General features: G+C 32.8%; 2 protein-coding genes across 2 annotated transcripts; one reads left to right on the top strand and one right to left on the bottom strand.

Annotated features, from left to right (window-relative positions):
- Positions 1 to 1,227: 1,227 nt before the first annotated feature.
- Positions 1,228 to 6,156, top strand: LOC130673377 (uncharacterized). Its single transcript, XM_057478365.1, has 2 exons — positions 1,228 to 1,607; positions 5,628 to 6,156. Exons 1-2 carry the CDS (start codon positions 1,370 to 1,372, stop codon positions 5,972 to 5,974), a joined length of 585 nt encoding a protein of 194 aa, XP_057334348.1. The 5' UTR covers positions 1,228 to 1,369; the 3' UTR covers positions 5,975 to 6,156.
- A 7,771-nt stretch (positions 6,157 to 13,927) lies between these two features.
- Positions 13,928 to 17,026, bottom strand: LOC130673421 (putative leucine-rich repeat-containing protein DDB_G0290503). The gene has a single exon (XM_057478411.1). The coding sequence runs from the start codon at positions 16,962 to 16,964 to the stop codon at positions 13,956 to 13,958; it is 3,009 nt and encodes a 1,002-aa protein (XP_057334394.1). The 5' UTR covers positions 16,965 to 17,026; the 3' UTR covers positions 13,928 to 13,955.
- Positions 17,027 to 26,934: the final 9,908 nt, after the last annotated feature.

Below are 26,934 nucleotides of genomic sequence, written 5' to 3' on the forward strand. Positions count from 1 at the left end.
ATTACTTTAAAAAAGTTAGGAGTTGATGGAACAGTTGACATGTAATAAAAATTAGCTGTAGGTTTAATCTCATTGAAACTCAAAACAAGTTTGAACCAATGACAGTTTGATGCGTAGTGGTTGAGACACTTAGCTAGTCATCAAGATGGATAGTTTGTTCTTTGCACAGTTAGAACGAAAGTGTGTAGGTATCTAACGCCTCCTTTGTGTTTACCTGTCGAATAAGTACCGACCGTCGTGGTTGTATTTTGCTGACAATAAAGTAATTTTTAAATGATAAATGAAAGATAGAAAGAGATAGTCATATCACTTGTCGTACAAATTAGTAGATTTGTACAAACTAGATTTTAGGATAGTTTGTACAACCAATTATGAGACCCATAAAATTCAAATTCAAACTGATTGTGATAAGTAATTTTATTTGTCATTAGAAATATACAAAAAATAAACTATTGGTTAAATATTTACTTTCAAGGCGAGTTTATTATAAATTGTAACATTAAAACTCTGGATCAGAGTGGTTGCGAATTGAAATAAAACCTTTATTTACTCCCGATTTTTTACGTTGTAAGTAACAACTGGTGAAAAAATAATAAGGGACAGTCGTAAATAAAAATAATTCGGATTTAAAACTGGGTGTGGAATAACTCAATATTGTGTTGTTACTAATAAAATAAAAACTTTCTCTTCAAAGACACTAGGATTTTATTTAGACGACCACAGAAGCTACTACTATGGACATAGTCTCCATAGCTAATACTCATAATCGACTCTCCTCTTGACCGGCTGCTCTATCAACTATGCAGCTGTACTGTTACCAGATGATGTTAAGGGTTTTCTCCGTGGTACATCTTACGACCCGGGACTTGCTTCTTTGCCGACGTAAGAGATGCTCAGTTTTCTTGAGGTCCCTAGCCAGTTTTTTTTCCTTTAATTATTTGGTAATTTTCAATTAAAATGAGAAAATCAACTATTATTTCCCTGTTTTATTATAGATAATAATAATTCATAAAATTATGAATAATAATTAATTTATAACAATTTATTAATTTTTTTTTCCAATATCAATTTGTCTTTTTATAAATCGGTGGTATTTCAATTTTTGGTGAGGTAAAATGGTCATATATCAACTTTGATGAGTTAAAGATATATATTTATAGCTTAAAATCTTGTGATGACGTAAATCATTAGTGTCGTTTAAAAGCTGAGGCCTATAATTAGAATTACTTTGAACTTATGTTGTCATTAGCATCATAAGTAATCGAAGGTTCTGGCGCGTGCATTAATTTTGAGTTATAACGAATTCAGCAGTACAGTCTACTGTAAAGATTTCAATTTATTTTACAATTTAGTGCGAGAGAACTTAAAAATGGGGAGTGAGTTTGAGGCAAGAATTATAAAATTGTATGAGGAAGGAAAGCACGAAGAAATAATTAAACTGAGTGATTTTTCGGAGTGTGATGAGGTGAGAAGATTGCTGTGGGTATGGCCGAGCTTCAATGATTTGAAGTGGTTGAAAAAAATTATAACAGATTTAAAGTTTAAGGGAATAGTTAGCGTTGGTTGCGGCACTGGGCTTCTGGAATGGATTATTCAACAATATTTAAGTGAGTTAATTACGTAAATAGGGAATTTTTATTTCTAAGCCAAATATTCAATTAAAAGTTTCAAAAAATTTTTTTTTTATTAAGTTTTAATTTGAATATTTAATTAAAACTTTCAGTTAAATATTTCTGCGCGCCTCAAACGCGAAGCGGAGAGCTAGTGCTCTACTATCACCAGAGAAAAAACAAAATTCATTCAGCTTAAATCATTTCCACCGGCTTTATATTACACTTATATGGTAAAAAAATACACTGATGGCAAAAGAACATTCCGATGAACAATTCTGAGACAGTTATAAGTTCACGTATTTAGACTGTTATTAAAAAAAGTAAATTGAAAAAATTTTATCTTGGACGTCAGTTGGTCTGTACATATGTGAGCACGATATCTCTTGAAAAACTTAATGAATCAGTTTGAGTTATTGTAACGCATAGATTCATTTTCTTGATAGAAGAAAATCGAAATTTCTTTACATTATTGTAAAAAAATAGATCTGGAAATAAACTTGAGTTTCTTCGATTAAAAAAATGATTTTGAATAAAATTTTCAAATTATTGCCTCAAAACATATAAGATTCAAAATTTTTAATAGCATAATTTCTGGTTGTAAGAATGTACACGGAGAAAAAAATATAGTAAATTTTACTAAAAAATATGAGAATAATTACTAAATTTGGATAGTAATGTTGAAACGCTTATGATTTATATGAAAAATTCATAAACAGATTAGCATATTTTACAAGTCGTTTAGTAAATTTTACTATATTAGAATGGAAAAAAATAAAATTAAACTTTTAATAGTTTTTTAACTTTTTATTATTATTGATTATTATTATTATTATTATTTCTGTCATCTGTATTAGTGTTGGTGTGGATTTTTGGTTTTTAAAAATCACTTGATTCAACCGAGATTCGAACCCTGATCTCCCGCGCGCGAGTCCTTTCCAATGTCTGACGGCCCGATGTGTCCTTTGAACAAAAGTTACAGAACTTATAATACTTCTTTGTATATGCTATCCCCACCAACTTTTAATTTTATCTATACATAGTAGAATTTACTATACAGATAGTAAAAAAATATAATCGTGTTAGCAAAAAATACATTGCGTAGGGGAGGGTGGGGCAGAGCGGCTCCCCTGAAATTTTGATAAAAAAAAAAATTTTTTTTTTTTTCGCTTAATTACTATAAATCCGATATGTTTGCGCATTTTTACCCCTACGCATGACATTTGGGGCAAAATGGACAAGCCCAAAATTTAAAAAAAGTGATTTTTTCATATTTTTATCGTCAAATAAAAAAAAAAAAATTATTATAATTCCACATTTCTAGCCCTACGCATAACACCTGGGGCAAAATGGACCAGCCGAAACTTCCGAAAAAATTATTTTTTCATATTTTTCGGCCGTTTCTCTATGTAAGAGGAAAATTTGGTCACTAAAAATTTATAAAAATAAAATTTTTTTTTTAGTTGATAAATTTTTGAAATAAAGTAAAACTATAGAATTGTTTTTTTTTTTTTTTATTAAATAACAATTAGTAATTAAGGTAATCGATAGTGAACGATTTATTACACCTAAAAAAATTTTTTTTGAGTAATATAAAACCGAAAATAGTTGTCAAGCGAAAGAAATACATTCCTAGTGATGAAAACAATTTAAAAAAAAAAAAAAACGAAAAAAAAATTTTTTATCACTTTTTGGAGGGGGGCCGCTCTGCCCCACAAAAAAAAATTTTTTTTTTCAGAATTTTTGCAAAATGTCCACAAATTTGTTCGAAATAGGACCAAAGTAAAGTGATCTTATGGTTGAAAGCCACAAAAAGTAATAATTGGCTTAGGGGGGCCACTCTGTCCCACCCTCCCCTATAGTAATTTTTAATATTTTGTATAGTAACAAATGCTGTATTGTATTAGAAAATTTACTTTCTCAAATTTGTATTTATTAATATTACTTGATAGTAAAATTTACTATTCAAATAGTAAAAAGTATAATCGTCTTACCAATAAATACATTACGTATAGTAATTTTTAATTTCTTATTATGTAATTATTACTAACTAGTAAATTTTACTAAACATTTAGTAATAATTACAATACAGAATGTATTTTTTCATATCTATTAGTAAATTTGTAATTTTTACTATACTTTTTTCTCCGTGTACAATTATCCTAAAAGTGTTTTTTGTTATATATGATAATTTCTTGCGTTTTATTTATTATTAAAATTTTACAATTTCACATTCAGGTTTGGTTCATGAGTAATTATTTCTCCCATAACGGCAGTAGTTTCTTTCACCATGAAGACAAATAGCAACACTCCAATTACACCGAATACTACGGATAGTACGAGAACCCATATTAATAACTTATATAATTTATCGTCCATAATTATATTGTTTGTTTTGTTTCGTTTTCTTTTCTTTTTTCGTATGCACGATTGTATTCTAAAAGAATTATAAAATGTATTGAGTAATTTGTTGTATTGCTGTGGCACATTTGCCAAATGTACTTTGAATAATGACGCGCTCACTGATATAAGTGATTAGTACTCTTTGGCATAAGCTGTCATAAGACATTAGCTATCAGTAAACTTCTACTCAAATGTTAGTCATATATTTTAGGAGTAATAATTATGAGACTTATAAAATTCAAAATAAAATTAATTATCATTAATAATTACTAGACATGACAATTAAGGTCTTAGATATATATATGTATAGGAGCAGGGTATCTCTTAAAAAACGTTATGAAGTTTTATTAGATTCTAAACTTCGTATGAGTGATAACATATGGACATCAGTAGGATAATGCTCACTGTAATCTCATACATTATTACACTGTAAAAAGAGCGGTGTTAAAAATGGACTCATTTTAACTCCACCCGGTGTTAAAATAAAATTACATCGGTGTAGGAGGAGTAATACACCGGTGTTAAAAATACCGGTGTTAAAGCGGGGTAACCGGAGTAAACGCGGAGTAAAATCGGTGTAAAAGCGGGGTAACCGGTGTAAAAACGGAGTAATATCGGTGTAAAAGCGGGGTAACCGGTGTAAAAGCGGAGTAAAATCAGTGTAAAAGCGGGGTAACCGGTGTAAAAACGGAGTAATATCGGTGTAAAAGCGGGGTAAATTGCGTCCACTTGGAGTATTAACTTTAAAGATTATAAAACACAAAAAATGTCAGTTCTCTATGAAAATTAATAAAGAATATTATTTATTAACAAATACAGTGATCGAGTAAGTAAAAATATTCACAAAGTAAAATATTTCAACACCGGTAAAGAATATCTACACCGGCGGCGGCGTTATTTTAACACCGGTCTAGAATATTTACACTGGCAGCGGTGTTATTTTAACACCGGAGAATTTTTTTTAACACCGGTACAGAATATTTACACCGGCAGCGGTGTTATTTTCACACCGCTTTCGGGGGTAAATTTAACACCGATAATTTTAACACCTACACCGATTGGACTTACCCCGGTGATTTTTTACAGTGTAGGATCGAATCGGAAATCTGAAGATAAATTTATAAATACGGTTTCACCCCGAATATACTTGATGGGCTCATCAGTAAAGTTGATGCAAGTATATTCTATTTTAGACCGTTTGAAAGATGATGAGGATAATGACGGTGATTTCTTCTTTATGATGATGTTATAGCAAGTACTCCAAGTTCGCTGTCATAATTTAACAAGAATCATATTTTATTTATATACTCACTAAAAACGAATTAGTGAAAATCACGTGACAATCACTATTTGGCAGTGAATAGTCACCTATCGCTAGTGAAAAGTATCACACTATTTAAAGTAGTGACATACTTTGCACTAAGAAACAGTGAATAGTCACTACTTTCACGATTTCAAATTTAAGGAGTAGCTTAGAATATAATTATACATTTTTTGTGAAATTTATTTAAACGATCGGAGTTTATTTTATTTTTTATTAAAGGAATTACGACTTTACTGATCTGATTAATTGACGGTTTTATTATTATTATTAATATTTTTTTTTTTTTTTAGATTGTGATGTAATTGGAATAGAAGTGGATGAACCATGGTGGCAAAGTAAATACTCCCCGCGATGTTATTTAAACAAAATAATATTTACTTCAAAAAAAAAACCCGCAAATATTCCCCCAGACTACGCACTTTTATTCTGCTACTTCAATAACAGCGCGGCATTTGAAAGCTACTTGACAAATTACTCTGGTCAATTAATTCTAGTGATAGGTCCCGCGACGGGCACGAACCGTCACACAGACCCGCTGCCTTTCGACCGAAAATTCGCGGCTCTGAAGTGGAAGTTACACGACTTCAAGAAACTGGACAACGGCATCGACTTGATCGCGGCCTACATCCGAATGTAAAATGAATCTCAACCTAAATATTTAACTCGCTGTAAAAAAATACTTGAGATGAGGGAAAATACTCTAGATCAAAGAGACTGTAATATGACAATATAAATGACGTGGGCTCATTTGAGTTTGAAAAAAAAAATATTTTTTCCTGCAAAACTTGTTGGAGACAGTAACGGTTTCTTTGCTCAAAACTCATCTCAGTAACAAGAGTAAAGCACGCCGACGGGTGATGTTTGCAAATCATTAACTGTACAGTCAAGAACATGCTGCTCCCTAGTACCGACTATAAGTATAACTATACCTTCTACTGGCTTCTATTGCTGCAGCACATATCAACTACAAGTATAGTCTTAACACACTTGGCTTAGTTTCAAGTTTTCAAGGCAAGAGTACATTCATATATACACAAGTTCCTTCTGCCACTGCCTGGTTTTTTTTTATTTCTCTGTTCTATTCGGTCTATTACTTATACCCCTTTTATATTTTTGGTACCAAGAAAATTTAAATGGACAAGGTTGATGCTAAATTCAGACATTCTATTCCTGACGATATGTTTTTTTTAGATTTTTTTATTTATTTGGAACTTTGGTATGCAAATGTCGAAATTTTGGTGAAAAGATCGTTAGAATGATTTTTTAAAGTTAAAAATAGAAGTGTGCTTAATTTTTGAGAGATTTAGGTTATAAGTTGTCGTTTGGAATGACGTTTTGATCAGGGCCCGACTGAAGATTATTATTATTATTTATTAATTAAATTGGCCATGGAGTCGTAACTCCTTGCGGCCATCAAAAATACATAATTTTATATAATAGTATATATAGTGGTTAAACAAACGATATTAATACAAAAGTTTAATAATATATGTAAATTATACATGTATAACAATATATGTATGTTACAAATGTATAACAATAATTTTTATTTCTTATTTTAATATAATCATTTCATTGATCATTAACTAATTAACTAACTAATCATCTTAAGATTTGACAAGCTTTGGCATGATCTCGGTCCAAGACTGGCAAACCAAGACTTGGTTGACAAGCTTTGGCATGATCTCGGTCCAAGGCTGGCAAACCAAGATTTTGTCAGGAAGTATCGGGCGAGTCTTGGGCCAGACCGAGTAAGCCAGGGCTGGGCAGCCCAATATCGTGCCAACACTGTCCCCGTTATCAATTTTTGTTTTCCTACTAGGGTTATTCAAGAAATAATCATAACACGCTTTCCTAAATTCATTGAATGTGGGCTTTTGCGTACAAGTACTAGGTAACCCATTCCATATTCTAATTGCGCTCATCAAAAAAGATTTATCATACTTCATGCTGTGACAGTTTGGTAATATTAAATAATCACGACGGATATCACCTCTTCGGAATCGAGGCTCTAGCACACAAAAATTGTTTGAAAGCAGTTGTTTTTGATTCAAATACAATATTTTATAAACTAGACAACAAAGATTTGATCAATATTTCAATTTATAAATGAAGTTACATCTTACACAGTAAAAAATATTGTGTATCTGTGTTAAAAACAGTCCGTGTTAAATTTTTTGTGTTGATTATTTTGTGTCAAATCAACACAATTCTTTGTGTTACTTTAAAATTTTCAATCGATCTCCTATTCAACACTTTAAAAGTGTTACCTAGTACAAAAATCGATATTATCAACATTTATTAAGTGTTACTGTAAAATCAACAAAAAAAAAATGTGGAAACGACAGTTGAGTTGTGTTAAAAAAATGTCTTCCTTCTATTCACGCGGGAAGCGCCATTAAGCATCAGTTTTGCTTGGTTAGTTATTATTTTTGTGACATTGATTTTATTTATTTCCAATTGGACATGAAATAATTAAGTCGACAAAGTTAATGATTCGTATAGTTAAAAAAAAAAAAAATATTTAAAAAATTGCATCTGTAGCTTTTTTACTTTTCTACATGCGCATATTTTTATTTTTTTTTCGTAATTGATTTGTTGATAAAAAAATTGAAAAATTGTTAACTGTCTGCTAACTTTAGGATCATGTTTACTATCACAAAATAGTTCAATGTTAAATAATAGTTGTTGACACTTTTGATAACCTAAAAATAATCCTTGGTACAAATATAAAAGTTAACATTTTTTTTGTGTCACCATTAACATTTAAAAAGTGTTGAAGTTATTTCTTATATTACTCGAATTTTGTGTTGAAATTTTAACACAAATTTTGTGTTGAAATTCAACACAAATTGTTTGTGTTGAAAAATAACACAAATATTGTGTGGACCGTTTCTAACACACAAATTGTGTTGATTTTAACACAATATTTTTTACTGTATACGACAAGCAGGCTTTTATCATAATTTGCTCTAGGATAAAGGAAGTTGATAATTTAGAAATCAAAAATTGAAAATTTAGAACATTAAATTAATTTAAAAAAATGTTTTTATTATAAATTACTTCTACAACTTTTACTAAAAGAATTTAATGACCGCACACTTTCGTATTAAAAAGTAAAATTATGAATATGTAGTGTGATTATTAAATTGTATTAAGCAATAAAAATAAAAAAAATATAGTAATTTAGTTAGTCGTTAACTAATAAAATCCCTTTTCCCAAAGGATGAGATAAAAATACTAAAGTAATGAACCCTTGTTGGTTCGCACGAATTTCCTGATCCTGTTAACTGGATCATCCGCACACGTATAATCTAAGATACCAAACTACCAAACTAAACCATGCTTTGTATTCACATATATAAACTCATAGCGCAGTTATGATTATACATTATATATATTATACTGGTCTATTATTTCTAGAGTATGCATATGAACCGTCAAAATGATCGCCAGCTCCGAGCGAGGGTAGGGAGAACGAGAGGGAGGGTCTCTTCTCCAGAGCATACACGATTCGTAACGCAAGGCCACAGTATTTACATATGCATAACCTAATTTGTATGGTATCGTATCACCAACTAGGGAAGATATCACTCGCGCGTATCCCACAGGACTCTTTTCGTATCCAAATCGTATTAGTCGACTACGGCACTTGGCTCATTCCTAATCGCCGATTCATACGCGACAAAATTGTTTAAATATGACAGATGGCCTTTTTTTCTTTTTACGAGACCTCAGACCGAAAAATAAAAATTACTGAACTAAAATTCCCAGGCATTTAACGCCGGTTCTACCGCGGCCCCATCGTTAAAATTTAAAAACCGCGAAGCAAAAAATTCCAAGCAAACGCGTGGGGGGAGTTTACATTTAGTCGTGGGTGCGCTGCCCGAAAAATCACAGCCGATGGTTACTTTTATGCCCCGTAATTACACATTTTTGTAGCATTCTCTGTTTCAAAGTCTGGCAGCATATCTGATACTCAGAGCTGAGAGCTGGTTCTTCTGAGTTCCCCAAATACTAACTCGCAAAATTACTCTCGAAAAATGAATCAGTGAAATTTTTTCTGATTCACTGGTTCATTTTGTCACTACTGACTAATTTCTAGTTAATGATAATCGACTGATAGACAATAAGAATCGTAAACATGCGTTAGTGACTCAGTGAGAATACACTACTTTATTTTTAGGGAGTCTACTTATTTTTCCACTTATCAGGTTTTCCCACGACCTCAGTCTACGACACTGTCCTGAGGGCGTCTGGTGCCCGGCGAACGCCTTCAGGTAATTTCGGTACTCTCGAGGATGAAAAAATCTGAATACTCTTGACCGGTGAAACAAAAAGTCCGTTTAAATATAGTAAAAATCCCTTACAACGTCATTTAGCATTTCGGTTGTCGAAGACTAAAATTAGTTAAGTTAGTCACGGAATAGTTTATAACTATCCACTTGTTACGCTTGCGGTCACGAATCCTCTTCTCGGTCATCTTCTCTTTCGACAAAACTACTTGGATTAATTGATAACCAATCGCCATTATGTCTTTTTTACAATACCCTTCCATAAGTATCTCAATGGATTGGTCTCTATAATTATAAACCAGAAGTAACATGCTAAGTGTTTACTGTTAAATTATCTTTCGTCAAAATAAATATATATAGATCTGAGAACTAAGAATTAAGGATTAAGGATTGAGGATGACCCGGATAGAGAAGAGAGAACGCAGCGTGAAATTTCCTTGCGGCATTGTTCTCACAATTATCGTGATCTACGGGATTTTTAGGAACCCGGGAACCAATGATGATGATGATGATAATGATGATGATGATGAGTAGAGCAGAAGAGTAGAGTGAACACGAAAGCAAGACTCGTAAAAGTATATTTATCTCAATCTCTCATTCACTTTCTACTAAACGGTTCGCTCTCACTCTTACAAGTTCTTTAAATGCTAGCTCTGGTCCTGGTTCTGGTCCTGGCTTAGACTCTTGCTCCGGTGGTTCTGGTTCTAGTTCTGTTTCTGACTACATCTTAAACTTCGCTTCGGCTTTGTTTTAGTCATTTATTTTTTTCAGAAACCCTTTATCTCATAGTTCGTCTGCCCACACATAACCTACATCTCACTAGAGCTTAGCCATGACGTGTTGTAAAAACACCATACCAGTAAATCCTTGAGAGTATTGGTCTTGGCTTCAATATATAGTAAGAATATATAAATGCACGATAGCCGTAGATGGGCATTTACAGAAACAAGTTTAGATTTTTAAAAATAATTATGGGAATAGTGGAATCTTCTTTGTTTTCTCTCACGAAAAGGAATAATTTAAAGACTGTTTGGTTATTAAATTTGGCTAATGTATGGATTGAGTAATGGGTGAAGGGTGAGAAGGTGGGAACCAGGGGAAAGGGGAAGAGAAAAGAATAAAACAGACAACGATAAAATTGGGGTTCTAATCCTGGACGAGCCTTATGATAGACATCGGTTTTAGATCCACTGTTTACCGATAGCATTTTAACCCTCGATTTGTCGTCAACAGCTTTCAAGCCATTGGGAATTCACGGGTGACATCTTCGGTCTATTCGCATCGTCACTTTTTCCTATGCGATATTGACACGCTTTTTATAATTAACTATACTACTTTTTTTTTTCAAATAATTTTATTTCAGTCGCTGGGAATTGAGAATATTTTGGACAGAAACAAATTAGTGTTTTGATTTAGCTGAGTATTGACTGATCTCTAACTGCTAATAATATACTTATACCTTTAAAAATACTTAATATCCACAGTGACTCCGTCGTAATTCGTTATTTAATTCATTTTATTTTTATCCCCCACTGTAAACTAATAAAAGAATTATAAATTATAAAAAATTTGTTTAATTACTGCAACAGATTTGTTAAATATGTTACTTGCTCACCTAATTACTAATGATGGTTAGTCATTTTGATGAGGTTTAACTATAATGCCTATGATTCACATCAATGAGTGCGACATTATTCAAAGTGTTTTTAAGAAGTCCTTTATACAATAGTTATTTGATTATGATTAATAATTTTCTTTGTCATCAAAAATATAACAAATCAACTATTGATTGAATATTTACAAGTGATTATTGCTAATTACACTGAAACTTATATTTGCAAACATATATATATATATATATATATGTATCTTAAAATCGATCAGAAGACTATTTTTTTTTATGAGCTTGACATTAATATAAAAGTAACTAGAAAACAATGCGGAATTCGATAAAACGTTATTGGGAATAAGTTCGAGGGGATAAAATTGTCTACAAAAAAGGTCCCATAGTATTTTGTAATAGGTCTGATAGTTTTGCTGGAAAAGTAAAAAGATCTCAAAATTTAATATGAATTCGACTTCAACCTCAAATAACTTTTAAACAAATAGATTTATCAAAAAATGATAAGAAACTTTTTTTGTAGAGGATTCAATTACCTACAAAAATATGCCTTTCAATTATTCCTATGACGCATCGTTACCTACTTATAAAAATCAGAAGACGCAAAAAAATTTTTTTCCATGTTATTCTTATGGAAAATAGAAAAGTGCAATGAGGAACCTCTTAATGTTAATATTAAGAGCTCTAATTTTCACAGGCCTCTTTTTTTATCTAAATGAAACTTTTGAACCTGTTTCCGAAGAAAAAATAAAATTTGTTATATTTTGAATCACCCTAATATATATATATAATATTTTATAATAATTACAAAAAAAGCTGGAGGAAAAAAAATCATTTTCATAATAAAACATAAAAGTATTAAATATATATATATATCCATCTTTTTATAGTAAAAAAAAATGACATAAAATAAAATGTAAACTTTTTCAATAATTTTTTTTTTTTGTTTTTTTGGTGAAACGGTTCGTCGCGTGTAATTCACAACAGAGAGAAGATCAAAGGCGTCAGTAGCACCTGTCCTAACTCTGGTAGTGTTCAAACTCTAGTAGAAACGAAGAGTACGCGGTAGAGCTCGTCATCCAGAGATTGCGCCAGGAAACGTATCACCAGATCTGACAACTCTTATACTAAACCAAAAAAGGATCAACGGAGATGCATAAAAACCATTCGGATCATTTTGTGTTCTTTGTATGCCCTGTTTTATCCGTACCAGCTTAAATAGTAATTATCTTTATTGCTCACATGCTCCACTTTCAGATGTTATTCTGTTTTATTTATTTCTCTTGCGACATTAATTCTAAATGTTTCATAGCGCAGATTAAGCGAATGTGATACTGTACACTAGAGTATTGAAAGAGTGACATTAAATTTACGTTTAATGAGGACGAACAAAATGCGGATGAAAAAAAGCAAAAATGGGAGTTAAGTTGACGATCACCTTGTAGGTTGGTTTTAATGCACCTCAAGCCAAAACATAAGTCATCGAGGTGAGCCTCAGGCCACCCGGCCGAAGAACCCTAGAATTAACGTGAAACGTTATTGCCTAGACTCCATAGATCTTTAGTATAAAATGCTAGCTTGGCAGTTGCTCGTACACTCCAAAAGCGAGGGTGGACGACTCGTATCCGTTAAATGTCCCGAAATGGTTTTTTTTTCCTTTTGTTATTTATTTTTTTATTTATTCGATGACTTGTTTCTTTATAGGGGATTTTTAAAATTGAGGTTAAATGACCACTTGCTATTTTTTAGATTTATTACTCTTTATATTTATTAAATTATTTTTTTTAACTTCCCGCTAAGAAAATCGAGTTTTCATCAGATTTTGACGTTTTGAGGTTCTAGAAATTTATTCTGATTATTTTCTGCATGATGCATATGTGTGTGAGTGTGTGTGTGTGAGTGTGTGTGTGTGTGTGTGTGTGTGTGTGTGTGTGTGTGTGTGTGTGTGTGTGTGTGTGTGTGTGTGTGTGTGTGTGTGTGTGTGTGCGCGTGCGTGTGTGTGTGTGTGTGTGTGTGTGTGTGTGTGTGTGTGTGTGTGTGTGTGTGTGTGTGTGTGTGAAAACTCTCTGTATCTTTTTAACGAATCAACTAATTTGAATAGCTTTTGCGACAATCGAAAGAGCTTGTCAGCCATCAACTTTCCTGTAAATTTTAGATCAATCGATTGAATAGACTCTGATATATATAAAGAAAAACATTGATGTCGATTGAAAGAATGATTAAATTCTAATACTTTTATTTCCAAATAACTATAATGACATTTTGAAAAGCATTTAAATTTTAGTTACCCGAAATTTCCTATTTTTTTTTTACCTGTTGGAATAATATTTGTAAAATTCAGAAGAGGCCCATTTTTTCTCTAGTTTTCATTAGTATGATTACCGAAAAAAAAAAAAATTAAATTGTATCATTTGTATCAATTAATTTCTTATCTATAATTATCGAGTTCAAAGAGTTATTTAAATTATGATTTGTGAAATCTAATATAATCTCTGGTCATAATTTGTTTTAAAATATTTCAAGTAATGCTGCGGATCTAATTAAGTGTTAACGTACATCAGTGTTATTTGGTTCCGATGATAATGAGAACCATCGGCAAGAATAAATTTATCAAGAGTAGGATTTTTTTTACCAATAAGTACTACATAATCATCATATACAACAGCGATAAGTCTGTTGCTATTTTTATCATTTGTAATTAATTATGTTGACACTGACTTTGTTTCTTCTATCTTTGATATTTCGGCACCTAGTTCGTTTACTTTTTTAGTTGCCTGTTCCAATTTTTCGTTTTTCATTTCCATCTCCGCCTTATTCACTTGCAATTGTGTTTTAAGTTGTTCCACTTGACTTTTTTTTGTTGCTATCTCATTATCTTTCTGACGTAATAGTATTATTAGCTGTTCAATTTTTTCTTTTTCGGCTGTTATCTCGTTATTTTTCTCTCGTAATTGTGCATTTAACATTTCCAATTGCAAGACTTTTGATTTTATATCGGCGTTTTTCCCTTGTAATTGCGTTATGAGCTGTTCCACTTGCCCGTCTTTTATTGTTATCTCGTTATTTTTCTCACGTAACTGTGTATGTAACTCTTCTACTTGCATGCTTTTTGTTGATATCTTGTTATTTTTCTCTTGTAATTGTGTTTGTAACTGTTCCACTTGTGCGTTCTTAGTTGTTATCTCTTTATTTTTCCCCTGTATTTGTGTTTTAAGCTGTTCCACTTGCTCATTTTTTATTTTTATATTGCTATCTTTCTCGTGTAGTTGTTTATTAAGCTGTTCCACTTGTGTGTTTTTCATTGCTATTTCGTTATTTTTCTCTCGTAATTGTTCATTGAGATGTTCCACTTGCTTGTTCTTTGTTGTTATCTCTTCCTTTTTCCCTTCTAAGTGTGTTTTTAGATGTTGCACTTCCGCGAGTACGATTGATTTCTCGTTAATTTTCTCGTGTAACTGTATTTCTAGATTTGTCACTTTTTCTTTCTCCGTTGTTATTTCCTTATTTTTGACTAGTAATTGTGTTCTAAGCTGTTCCACTTGCACGTTTTTCATTTCAATATCGTTCATTTTCTCTTCTAATTGTGATTTTAGTTGTACGACTTGTTCGTATGTTGTTACTACTTCGGTTTTTATCGCCTGTAATTGTGTTTTTAAATGTTCCACTTGCTTGGTTTTTGATACTAACACGTTGTTATTTCCCTGTAATTGTGTTTTTAGCTGTTCTACTTGTATTATTTTCGTTATTATCTCGGTGTCCTTTTCGTGTAAATGTGTTTTGAGCTCTTCCAGTTCAGTCTGTTTGGTCTTTACATCGGATTCTTTTTTCTGTAGTTGTATTTTGAGCTCTTCCACTAGCCTGTTTTTCGTTGCTGTCTCGTAATCTTTCTCTTTTAATTTTGTTTCTAAGTGGTCCAGTTGATCGTGTGTCTTTTTTATCTCATTGTTTGAGTCTCCTAACAGTGCTTTGAGATGTTCCACTTGCGTGTTCTTTTTTGTTATCTCATCCTTTTTCTCTAGTAGATTTGTTTTTAGCTGTTCCAGTTCCGCTTTTCTGGTTGCGATCTCGTTATCTTTCCATTTTAATTGCGTCATAAGTGCTTCCACATTTTCTTTTCCCTTTGTTGTTTCGAGATCTTTTTCGTTTAACTGTGATCTTAGCTTTGATACTTGTTCGTTTTTCATTGTTATCTCGTTGTTCTTCTCTCGTAACTGTGTTTTTAACTGTTCCTCTTGCCAGTTTTTCGATTTTATCTCCTCGTCTTTCTTGTGTGATTGTGATATTAGCTGTTCCACTTTATCTTTTTCCATCGATATTTCGTAACTTTTTTCTTGTAATTGTTTATTTAGCTTTTCGACTTCTTCGTTTTTAGTTAATATATCGTAATTTTTCTCTTTTAATTGTTTGTTTTGCAGTTCTACTTGTCCTTTCTTGTTGTTTAAATCTTTATCCATCTCTGCTATTTGTTTATTCAGCTGGTTGATTGTTCCTCGTTGGGTTTTTATCTCTTTCTCATTCTCTTCCATTTGATTATTTCGTTGTTTAATTGTTTCTGTTCGGATCTTTATCTCTTTAGACATGTCTTCTATTTGTTTCTTTAGCTGGTTTACTGTTTCTCGTTGGGTATTTATCTCTTTGTCCTTCTCTTCTATTAGTGTATTCAGCTGTTCCATTTTTTCTGTTCGGATCTTTATCACTTTGTCCCTCTCTTCCATTTGTTTATGTTGCTGTTCCACTGATTCTTTGTGGTATTTCATCTCTTTATCCTTCGCTTCTATTTGATCTTTAAGCTGTTCCACAGTTTCTTTTCGGATCTTTATCTCTTTGTTCTTCTCTTCCATTTGTTTATTTAACTGTTCCGTAGTTTTCTTTTGGGCTCTTATCTCTTCATCTTTTGCCTCTATTTGTTTATCTCGCTTTTCCACTGTTTCTTTTTGAGCTTCTATCTCTTTATCCTTTGCTTCTATTTGATCTTTAAGCTGTTCCTCAGTTTCTTTTCGGATCTTTATCTCTTTGTTCTTCTCTTCCGTTTGTTTATTTAGCCGTTCCACTAGTTCTTTGTAGTGTTTCAGCGCTTTATCTTTCTCTTTTATTAGATTATTTTGCTCTTCCACTTTTTCTTTTTGAGTTTTTATCTCTTTATCTTTCGCTTCTACTTGATCTTTAAACTGTTCCACAGTTTGTTTTTGAGTTTTTATCTCTCTATCCTTCTCTTCTACTGTTTTATTTTGATTTTCCATTATTTCATTTTGAATTTTTATCTTTTTATCCTTCGCTTCTATTTGATCTTTAAACTGTTCCACAGTTTCTTTGTGAGTTTTTATCTCTTTATCCTTCGCTTCTATTTGACCTTTTAACTGTTCCACAGTTTCGTTTTGGGTTTTCATTTCTTTATCCTTCTCTTCTACTAGTTTATTTTGATGTTCCATCATTTCATTTTGAGTTTTTATCTTTTTATCCTTCGCTTCTATTTGATCTTTAAACTGTTTCACAGTTTCTTTTTGAGTTTTTATCTCTTTATCCTTCGCTTCTATTTGACCTTTAAGCTGTTCCACAGTTTCTTTTTGGGTTTTTAGTTCTTTATCCTTCTCTTCGACTAGTTTATTTTGATGTTCCATTATTTCTTTTTGGGTTTTTATTTCTTTATCCTTCTCTTCTAATTTTTTAGTTAAGTTTGTCGCGTCCTCGTTTTGGGTTGTTGAGTTTGCCATGATTAGATTCTTTGTTTCGTTTACTTTTCTTTTTTCGTATGCACGATTGTATTCTAAAAGAATTATAAAATATATTGAGTAATTTGTTGTATTGCTGTGGCACATTTGCCAAATTTACTTTGAATAATGACGCGTTCACTGATATAAGTGATTAGTACTCTTTGGCATAAGCAATCATAGGACATTTGTTACCAATAAATTACTACTTAAATGTTAGTCATATATTTTAGCTGCTATAATTATGATCCCTATTGATTTTAGAATAAAATTGATTATGCTTATTAATTTAATTCAGTATTGAAAATATGACAAACAAGCTATTAAATGAATATTCAGAAATGCAATCATCAATTATTAGTTATGTGAGTTGCAGCCTCAAAATAATTATAAACTAAACATAAAGTGGATAAATGAACCTTTACAAAATCAGTCACCTGGGATTTTTAATTACATATTGTATTAAAATAATGTAACAAAATACAAAACTGAGGTGATTGTCAGTCAAAAGAGAAGTGAATTTAAAAAAAGTGATAATTATCAGTTACGTAACAACCGGTTGAAAAAAAGTAATAAAGAGAATACTGAATAAAAAAAATTTTTGAGGTTAAACGGGGTCTCGAATAACTCAATATTGTCTCGTTAATAATAAAATTATAATTTTATTTTTTCAAAGGCACTATTTTATTTAGGCAACCTGAAGCTAATATTTATAAACAAAACAAAAAGAAAAATAACAAAAAAAAATATTTCCCGTGGCAGTCGGAAAACCAAACTCGAGCCAGAGGCTTTTGTTGTGCGACAACAGTTAGTTGCGTACATACTATATAATATAGCTGCATCGGACTTTGAGCAGTGTGCCACAAAGGTCAAAGCTGGCTCTGCCTAAGGCACATCTACGCGGGCATTACGCTGTTTTGAATATACTACGCTTATATTATGTACCCTTTTACTCTTAACGCCAATGGCGTGCACCAGACTAGTAATCAACTTTTCGCTTCTTTCTCTTTCACTCTTTACTTCACTACGCGAGCAATCACGTTCATTTTTTAATATTTTTCATTATTATTATCATTATCATTTAAATACATACATACTTATATATATCTATATATTTTTTTTATCCTAGATATTTATGGATCCAACTTTTTTTCTTTGTTACCCAGTCACCGGTTCATTTTCTATTCCGGGATTTCAATCATCCTGTAACCGACTCAGACTCGGACTCGAACTCGGACTCGAACCGACTCCACCGCGACCTACTTGTCTATGACTTATAAATTATCTTTAACGAATAGTAAATAAGAAGTTTGAATTATGCTAGACATTAACTATCGGTAATAAAATCAGCGATATTTCTATATTTTCATTAGCCGATATTATGTATGCATTCAAATTCATATATTTATTTGAATATTTGCATATTTATTTATACTTATTTGCAGATAATTACCAAGTGAAAAAATTTTTCACAGAAGATTGTGAAGAAGTATAAATAAAATTGACTCTAAAAAGGCCTTTTTTGGGACATCTATTCAAAAACATGTAGATAAGTCTGTAAAATTAATTAAATAACATACGGTTAGAATATTTCAACAATTTTCCTCTGATTCCATCAAATTTCTGTAACATAAATTCTGAAAAATGCTCAAACTACCCGTGAGAGTTCGTTTTATGGAGATCTACCCGCAATAAATACGTCTCATATAACGATATGTATATATATTTCTATGGGGAACATATATAATACATATAATGTGTAAAACGTGATATATATTGTGGGTGATATGGAATAAGACAGCCGCGGAGTGCAAAGCTGGAAATGATTATTCTTGAGATATGAAGAGCTGTTCTGGTTAGTGGATGTGCTGGATGCTGGATGTTGGATAGTGGTTGGACTGTGTGCCACCGAACAGCAGGCAAACGTCGAGAATTTCTGGTGTTACACGTCAAGACTCCCGCAACCACAATCAGTCACGATTGTCCTCCTCGTTTACGCTTCTCATATATCCCATAATCTGTACCGAGCACCCTTTCTTCCGTTACTCGGTTTTATTCCCTCATCACCACTGTTTTCGCTCTTTCCAAATCATTTTTGTAAAGTCGGCTGCAGATTAATTAAATCGATAACTTATCGATTTTGTGGTTTTGTAAACCGAAAAAATAAATTTTAACCCAAATTATCTCCATCGTTGGGACGTAAAAAAAAAAAATTAATAAATGCAATTTGAAAAAATTGTACTTTTAATTCTAAATATACAAAATTTTATATTTTTGTTAAATTAGTCAAGGTTTCAATTTTAATTGAAAAAATTTGTATTCAGTTTTGTTCGAATTTGGACATTTACAAAATAATCAAATTTTGTTCGTAATTTAGGAAAAATTAACACGAATTTAATACTTTCTGTAAATGTTTGTCCAAAAAATTTTGAAATGAAATTCCCCAAAAATTATTGTTACACAGAAAAAAAAAATTTCTTGGCGCAAGAAATATTTTGTATTATGAATTGAAGACAAAAATTTTTCTTGGCTCAAGAATTTTTTTCTCGCCTAAAAAATTTTTTTCTTGTTCCGAGAAAATTTTTTCTTACCCAAAGAAAAGTTTTGTTTTCACTTTATAATACAAAAAATTTCTTGGGTCAAGTAAAAATTTTCTTAGAACAAGAAAAAATTTTTTGCGCCAAGAAATCCGTTTTTTCTGTGTATAAATGACCTTATTAACTTTGAAATGAAGATTAAGATAAATTTAAAAAATTAAGAAACAGGAAATGCATAACATGAAGACGAATAACCCAAGTGTGTTAATGTTAATAAATGATAAATTAACAATCTAAAAGTTGTATATCAAAAGTAAATGTTAAAGCATATAACACGCGCTCGAGAGATCATAATGGTCCGCGGATTCTCTTTGTGATGCACTGGACCGAATGATTGCTCAAGTTGGAAACTGGTGTCTCGGACGTGCTTGTGAGTAGGTACGCCCTTCAGAAACCAAGATGAGTTTCTCCTTTGTACTGGTAAATCGCTAATAATTAGATAATCACTCATCCATCATGCGTTCACCAAACAAAGCATTTTTAACTTCTCTTTAAACATTTTAAACGCTTTGATAATTACTTGGAGTTCTTTTACACTTACACTCCCACTCAACTCACGGCTTCCTAATTTAAATATTAAATGCTCCTTTTAAATTTTATTTACTCCATGTAGATTTTTTTATCCGGTTTTGCTGCACGCCAGTTTGGTTTTTTGTATCGAGATTTCTGCCGGAAGAATATAAAAGAGTTAAATCACGACACACGACAGATGTCTCGGCTCTCATAAGAGCGGGAGACTCTAGTCCGACTGAGTGAGTATATATATTTTATAATGTACATAGATATAGATATATATGGCAAGTTTAAAAAAAATAAAGAGCAGAGTAGAATAGAGTGAAAAGAGTGAGAGGCAACGAGGGATTCCCAACTTGACGATTTTTAGCCTACGGCAGGGTACCGATGGAAAAGTTGCATCCTTGAGTGCTCTGCTCTGTTTTTCGACTGCCGACGTTCGCTGACGAATTGAAAAAAAAAATAATAATAAAAAAAAAAAAAATAACAACTAAATAAAATGAAATAAAAAAATGTATAGAAAAAAAATATAAAATTTATGTATTAACTTTGCGTTGTCGTGTATGAAATGTATATAGAAAAAATATAAAATGAAATATAATTTCAAACGTTGTCTACTGGCGGATTGAAATTTTTCCCACGAGCGCGAAACAATTTCATGGTGAAACAACTTTTTTAAATTGACACGATTAGATTGCATCGGTAAATTATATTTTTTTTTTACTCATATGACTCGACAGGAGAAATTTTTTCATACGAAATTAGTAAAAGTTCTATTTCCGTGTCTATTTAAAAATTATTTTTCCAGAAAAAAAAAAAATATTTTTTTGTCGTCTTCGGGATTCGAACCCCAGACTACAGATCACTGTCGCCATCTTGTGTCGAACATAAAATCACGATTATAGTCGCCATCTTGACGTGAACCTCAAAAGTTAGATATTGCCTTGATCTGGATTCGAATCGCAGCCTTCAGCTCAAGATTGACCTCAATGTGAGCAACAAAAATTTATGAGTGTTGTAGGTTATGATCCAACAATTCAGTAACAAAAAAAAAAAAAGGACTATGATAGTCGATTTAATAGACCCCCAATAATTATCAAAGCTCACTCGCGTGACGAATCGAGCAGGTAGTCGGGCATTTTTCCCAGAATCGCGGATCTTATAATAAAAACCGGGAATAGAAAAAAAGTAAACGAAGGAAAAAAAGCAAAGACTGTGAAGAAAAAAGATAAACTCTGAGACGCGAAGGTACTGTAAGAGTTGTAGCGAGGGTCTCGTCCTCGCTCTGTAGTAGACGTGCTTTTATTCCCTTGGCTTTTTCTAGTTTCTTTTACTATTTCCTTCCTTTGTACACGGGCGTCTGTTTGCTTTGCACTGAGCTCATTAGCCAACTCAAGGGGCACTATATATACTCACCTACAATATATACATATATATAAGAATCTTACTCTTTTCTCCTGTCCACAGCGAATGATTAAGATGGTCGTTATACTGCGTTAGCAAGCAGGACATTAAAAATATATCCAAAGTGATATATCACCTGATATTTGTTTCATTCGTTCGGATTCAATAATACCTTTACAATATATGTGTATATACATGTATATAAATATATAACAACACACTTTTTACTATTTTACTCTGATCCTACTCAATGAATCATTTTCGAAGTCTTCAGTAGAAAAAAAGACGTTTCAGCTCATATATATATGTATATACACATATATATGATGAAGATGAACTTGGGTAACCTGACTAAAGTCACCGTAAATTTTAGTGGGTTATGAATATTCAAGTCTTTGCCGTAGAGTTGATGAGTTTAGCAAATTTTGCACCCAGCTTCCCATGTTAATGACCTCGTCTTATACTTTTACTCGTTCCGGCTGTGACGCAGCTTCGGATAATAAAAAAAATTCAGTTAATATTTTGCGGACAAATAATATTTTATGTATAATAAATATAATAAATATTTTTGTTGGGTTTGTATGTAAATTGTAATTTGCAAAAAATATGAGTACAAGTTTTATTTAAAGAGAATTGTTTGGTAGTTTTTTTGTTTGGACGGAATAAGGGAGTGGAAAGGAGCTGGCTGGGGTGAACTTGGGGCCGGATGGGGCGAACGGAGACAGGGAGGCTCTATGAGACTGGATAACAAGCTTTGAAGTAAACCCGGCATTTAGACGCCGAAGAAAAATGTTTTTCCGTTTCTTTTACTTGGACCAAGTTATATACTTAATTCGCGAGATAAACTTTTCCTTCGTTTTATTACACAAGAATGAAACCAACTTGCGTTTGAAATGCTAAGTAAAATTGTAATGATAATAATAATAATAATAGCAAGAAAATACAGAGATTTATTCCTTGAAATTTTAGCGTTGAGGTTTTCGGTGAAATTCGTTCCCCGCCTGACGTTTTTATCAACTCATTATTTTTATTGTATTCACTGGAGGATTTATTTGTAATTTTTTTTCGCCCCTGCCAAAGTGAATCATGATAGAAAGTTGTCATTTCATTAATTTCCTCCCTGTTTTTAATTTTAAATCGAGGAAATTCATTTTTCAAGTTTTTCGAGGTTAGTTTTTTCCCGCGGGCGGCCGATGATTTTGCGCGGGAATTTCAAAATTCAAAAATGAAAATTGGAAAGGAAAAAACATTCTTAGTGAGTGAGACATCAGGGGGGTGTAAAAAATAAAAAGTTGATATGTTTATCAGAAAAATAAAAAATCAGCCCTAAAGTAGCATGTGGCGGGCAAAGCACCCATTTTAACGGTCTATTGTTATGATTTATTATAATATGGATATCGGAAGTGTAGGCGAGGTACTCCCTCTTATGTTAGGCAAGCCAGCGCCTAGGGGTATTGGTCGAGAGCAAAAAATCCTAGATCCTAAATCCCGTGGTATTTTTTTTAGTTATTTATTTTTTTACTCAGCCATCTGTCATTGTTGCTATTATGCTGTGGTATTTTTTGTCGTGATAATATTTGGTAAATACGATTGTTGTGGAGCAGTGATCCCTCAATGAGGATTGATTGTAATTGATACGGACGATAAATTCGTCAACAGAGCATGCCAGTGAACTTGGAGACGTTGTGGAGTAGGCTTAGCTGGGCTTGTAGTCACGATTGTGGATACGATGAGTAGGTAAGAGACTAGAGGATAATATACACACAAACAATGCCAGTGTAGTATCTATATAAGCCCGAGACAGCCCTGTTAAGGGCTCTTCGAGTACTTGGCACGTAGGGTTAGCTTCCCGGACTCTATCGTCCAATTACCAACTGGGCGCGTATCTTCATGGGGGGTCTCTACGCAATTGTTGTGTTTCAACCATTGTTCTCGCGGTGTGTGTGATTGGACCCATTGTTTTTATTTTTTATATAAAGATTATTATAACTCCTTTCAAACGTGTCGATTTATTTTTTACACTAATTTGGACATAAAAGGCAACATAAAAAAATTTTTCATTTTTTTCCGAACTTTCAATTAAAAAATCAACGAAATCTGAAATTTAATTGGAATTTCAGACTTTTAAGTAAATTTTCATAGCCATCATCTATTTTGCAACCTGGAGATTAAAAAAAAATTAAAGACTTAAAATTTCAAATGCAGATTACGTTTCCGAGAGATCTACATGTTAATGTGACATCAAATGCAAAGAAAAAAAAAATTTTCCAACATTTTCAATATTCCGACATTGAAAAAAATGAGGTGAACTGTAGCATAAAAAAATAATCGATAAAGTATATATATATAACATTGAAACGTCAAACGGAAATACACGCGAGACTCGCGTCTGTCGTGGCCAGCTGCCATCGTTTCAAAGGCTTGACGTTTTCAATATTCGCAAAACTCTCCAAGCTTCCTCTATTTTCGCCACATCTATCCACTCTATTCTGGCCACATATATATGTATACATATATCCATATATCCTCCGCAGTGGCCTTTACTCTTATACAATTTTTTCCGCTTAACTTTTCCAATTAAAAACTCGCCGCGGACGAAGCCCCGAACCCGATATTTTTTCTCAAACGACCGCCAGTGCGTTAATTTATTGGACTATTATTACGATTATTACCATTATGATGATGATAATAATTACGGTTTTACGCTCAGCAAAAAGTGTCTTTTCAGCGATCCCGTCACCAAATTGGTCATCACTAATGTAACGCACGTTTACCGCAGAATTTACCCGCCGGGTACGATGATATAATATATATAGTCATCGTGGAATAAAGATCCTTTGACAAAATTGTCCCCGGGGAAGTGCTTTGGGGACTGGTAGTTTCGCTGGGGCTATATGGCCAACCAGGAAATGACTGAACCACGTTAGGATATTGCGTTACGTCCCCTTATACCCCAATGTCTAGTAGTTGTGTGCTCAAGTATACACTACTATTGCTTATACACCATAAGAAAGATACTCTAGCAAACTACTACCTACTACCTACGTATTATATAGGTAACTGGTAACTGGTAGTTTAGTTGCCCCACTTGTTGTTACTTCATATTGCCCAAGACGAAATTACTTTAGCTCCGAGCCAAAGTGACCAACTTTTATGCTACCACTTTATTATATTTATATGTCGGTAAACGCATTGTGCTTGTATTTGATAGCAAGTCTAGTACTTTTTTTTATTTGCTAAACACTTTTTATAATTTTTCACGGTGAAAATTAAACAAAATTTAAAAAAAACAGCGGGTTCACTACGGTACTGACTGGTTCATTTTGAGGAAATCCAAATCCTCTTTTAAAATTAATTTTTGAAAAGTACTGACGATCACTGACGGTCAGTACTTTTCACTGACTCAGTTAAAAATTCAGACTATCAGTGAATATTTACTGTACAAACAATTCAAGTAAACTGCTGATTGGATCAGTGACAAACTTTGGATTTTTTCTCAGTGAAAATTCACTGATCGTCAGTACTTTTCACAAGAGAGTGATTTTGAGTTTCGGGACGAAAAAAAATTTTAGAAGTAACCAGGGGTCGATATTTTTTTGAACTTTCGATAAAATTGGACGGTCGATTTATTAAACTGACCAATAATCAATTGAACCTGTCGGATATCCGGACACCCGTGAGTTTTAAAAATAAAAAAGTAACTTTTGCGTGATCAAATAAGACATATAAGCATGTCTGTGCGTAATTTAGAGTTCTTCGACGCAGTAGGTGGGTAAGAACCGCCTGGTGGGCAAAACACCTTAACCTATACGACTGAAGGTTGTCTTATTATTTTTATACCTTATCCAGTATCACACGTGGACTCAATAAAATTTTCGATCACGCGCCATCGCGTGACCAGATGTCTTCTTTTATACTCTCTTACTCTTAAAAAGTTTGGATCGGATTTTTCGGATACCCAGCGTTGAGTATCCGGACGTCATAAGACCATTATTTTCAATTTATGCCCGCTCGGCGAACTTCCTAAGACGCCCCGCGGCTCGCCGCTGGAAACTGCCACCCCCAAAGTATCTTTCTCTTCATTTGTTTCCTTTTTGCGCCAGCTTTTATTTCTATGATGCAATAAAAATTATTTATTCTCCAAATTAGAAAAAAAAAACCCAGGCCGGGGCTCGAACCACGAACCTATCGCGCAACTTTCTCTGCGGTTTCTAAGCAGACCATTGCCTTAATATTCATATAGATATCAGATCTGGACTCGACGCGTCCGAGTTTTGAGGTTATAATTATAAATGATGGAGATGTTTCAAGATGTTATTGAGTGATGAGGATGATTTGAGTCTCATCAACAGCGTAGTAAAAAAATAATTTTATTATGTAGGATGTATATTATATGTATACTTATTTTAAAAACTGGTTATTGTAGAAAGATAATATAAGGCGAGTCTTGGAAAATGTATGCGCACACGGCCAGATTCACAAGGAGGGCTGTAAATCTAGCCTCAGGCTAAAACAGAGTTCTATATTCCATCCGAAATTTCACCCTATACCGTATCCACCCGGTCCATCGCCCCTCTGATGTGACGTCGTGTTCAACACTCACTTTATACATCCATCCATAGATATATATATAAATGTGTGTGTGTAAGTGTGCATGCGCAGACATACAAACCAGTGACCCACGAATCAACATATTGGCATTGTTTGAAGAACTGAAATTGCTCGGTGATGTGGTTCAACGCTGATGACTGTGGTCTTATTGCGATGGATTTAATTCTGAGTATCGTGAATTAAGAGCATGAATGTAAAAAATAATTTAATGAGAGAAATTTAAGGAGTCAATTAGTATATGTTTATAATTAAGAAGCGGAGAAGGGTTGGGGCAGGAGGATGAATTAATTGAATTGCATAACTCAATAGATATTCCGAAAGGGATTTTTAACTTTACGCCTACGCGCACTTAATTCCGAGCGGAGAAAAAACCGCGAGAGCCATCATAAAGTTACACATGGACGTGTAAATATATGGACGGTGGATATGCAAGCGAGGATGTGTGAGAGCAATGTATGATGGCATATGGGTATATAGCGCCCTTGTATACGATATGATACGTTCACGCATATACTTGCCACAAATTAAACTCACGCACAAACCCCCGGGCGATTGCGTCAACTAATGAACGAAAGAGAAAAGAAAACGATAAAAGTATTCGAGTCGAGCTTTGAATCGACTTATTGTTCTAGAGTAATAAGTTACCGATTTTATTTTTTTTGCTCTTTTTGGAATCTGCCGAGTCTTGGCTTCAAATTTAATGGCTAGAATGGCTGAGATCAAAATATTTTAGATGGTAAATAATTAAGGGGAAATATTTTAAGTAATGAGTGAATTCATGAAAATTCATGATTTCCAAAAATCTATTTTTACGTCAGCCTTCCAATTCTTAGCCTCGTAATTATAAA

Source organism: Microplitis mediator, chromosome 8, assembly GCF_029852145.1.
Source record: "Microplitis mediator isolate UGA2020A chromosome 8, iyMicMedi2.1, whole genome shotgun sequence".
In the NCBI taxonomy this organism is placed as follows: domain Eukaryota; kingdom Metazoa; phylum Arthropoda; class Insecta; order Hymenoptera; family Braconidae; genus Microplitis; species Microplitis mediator.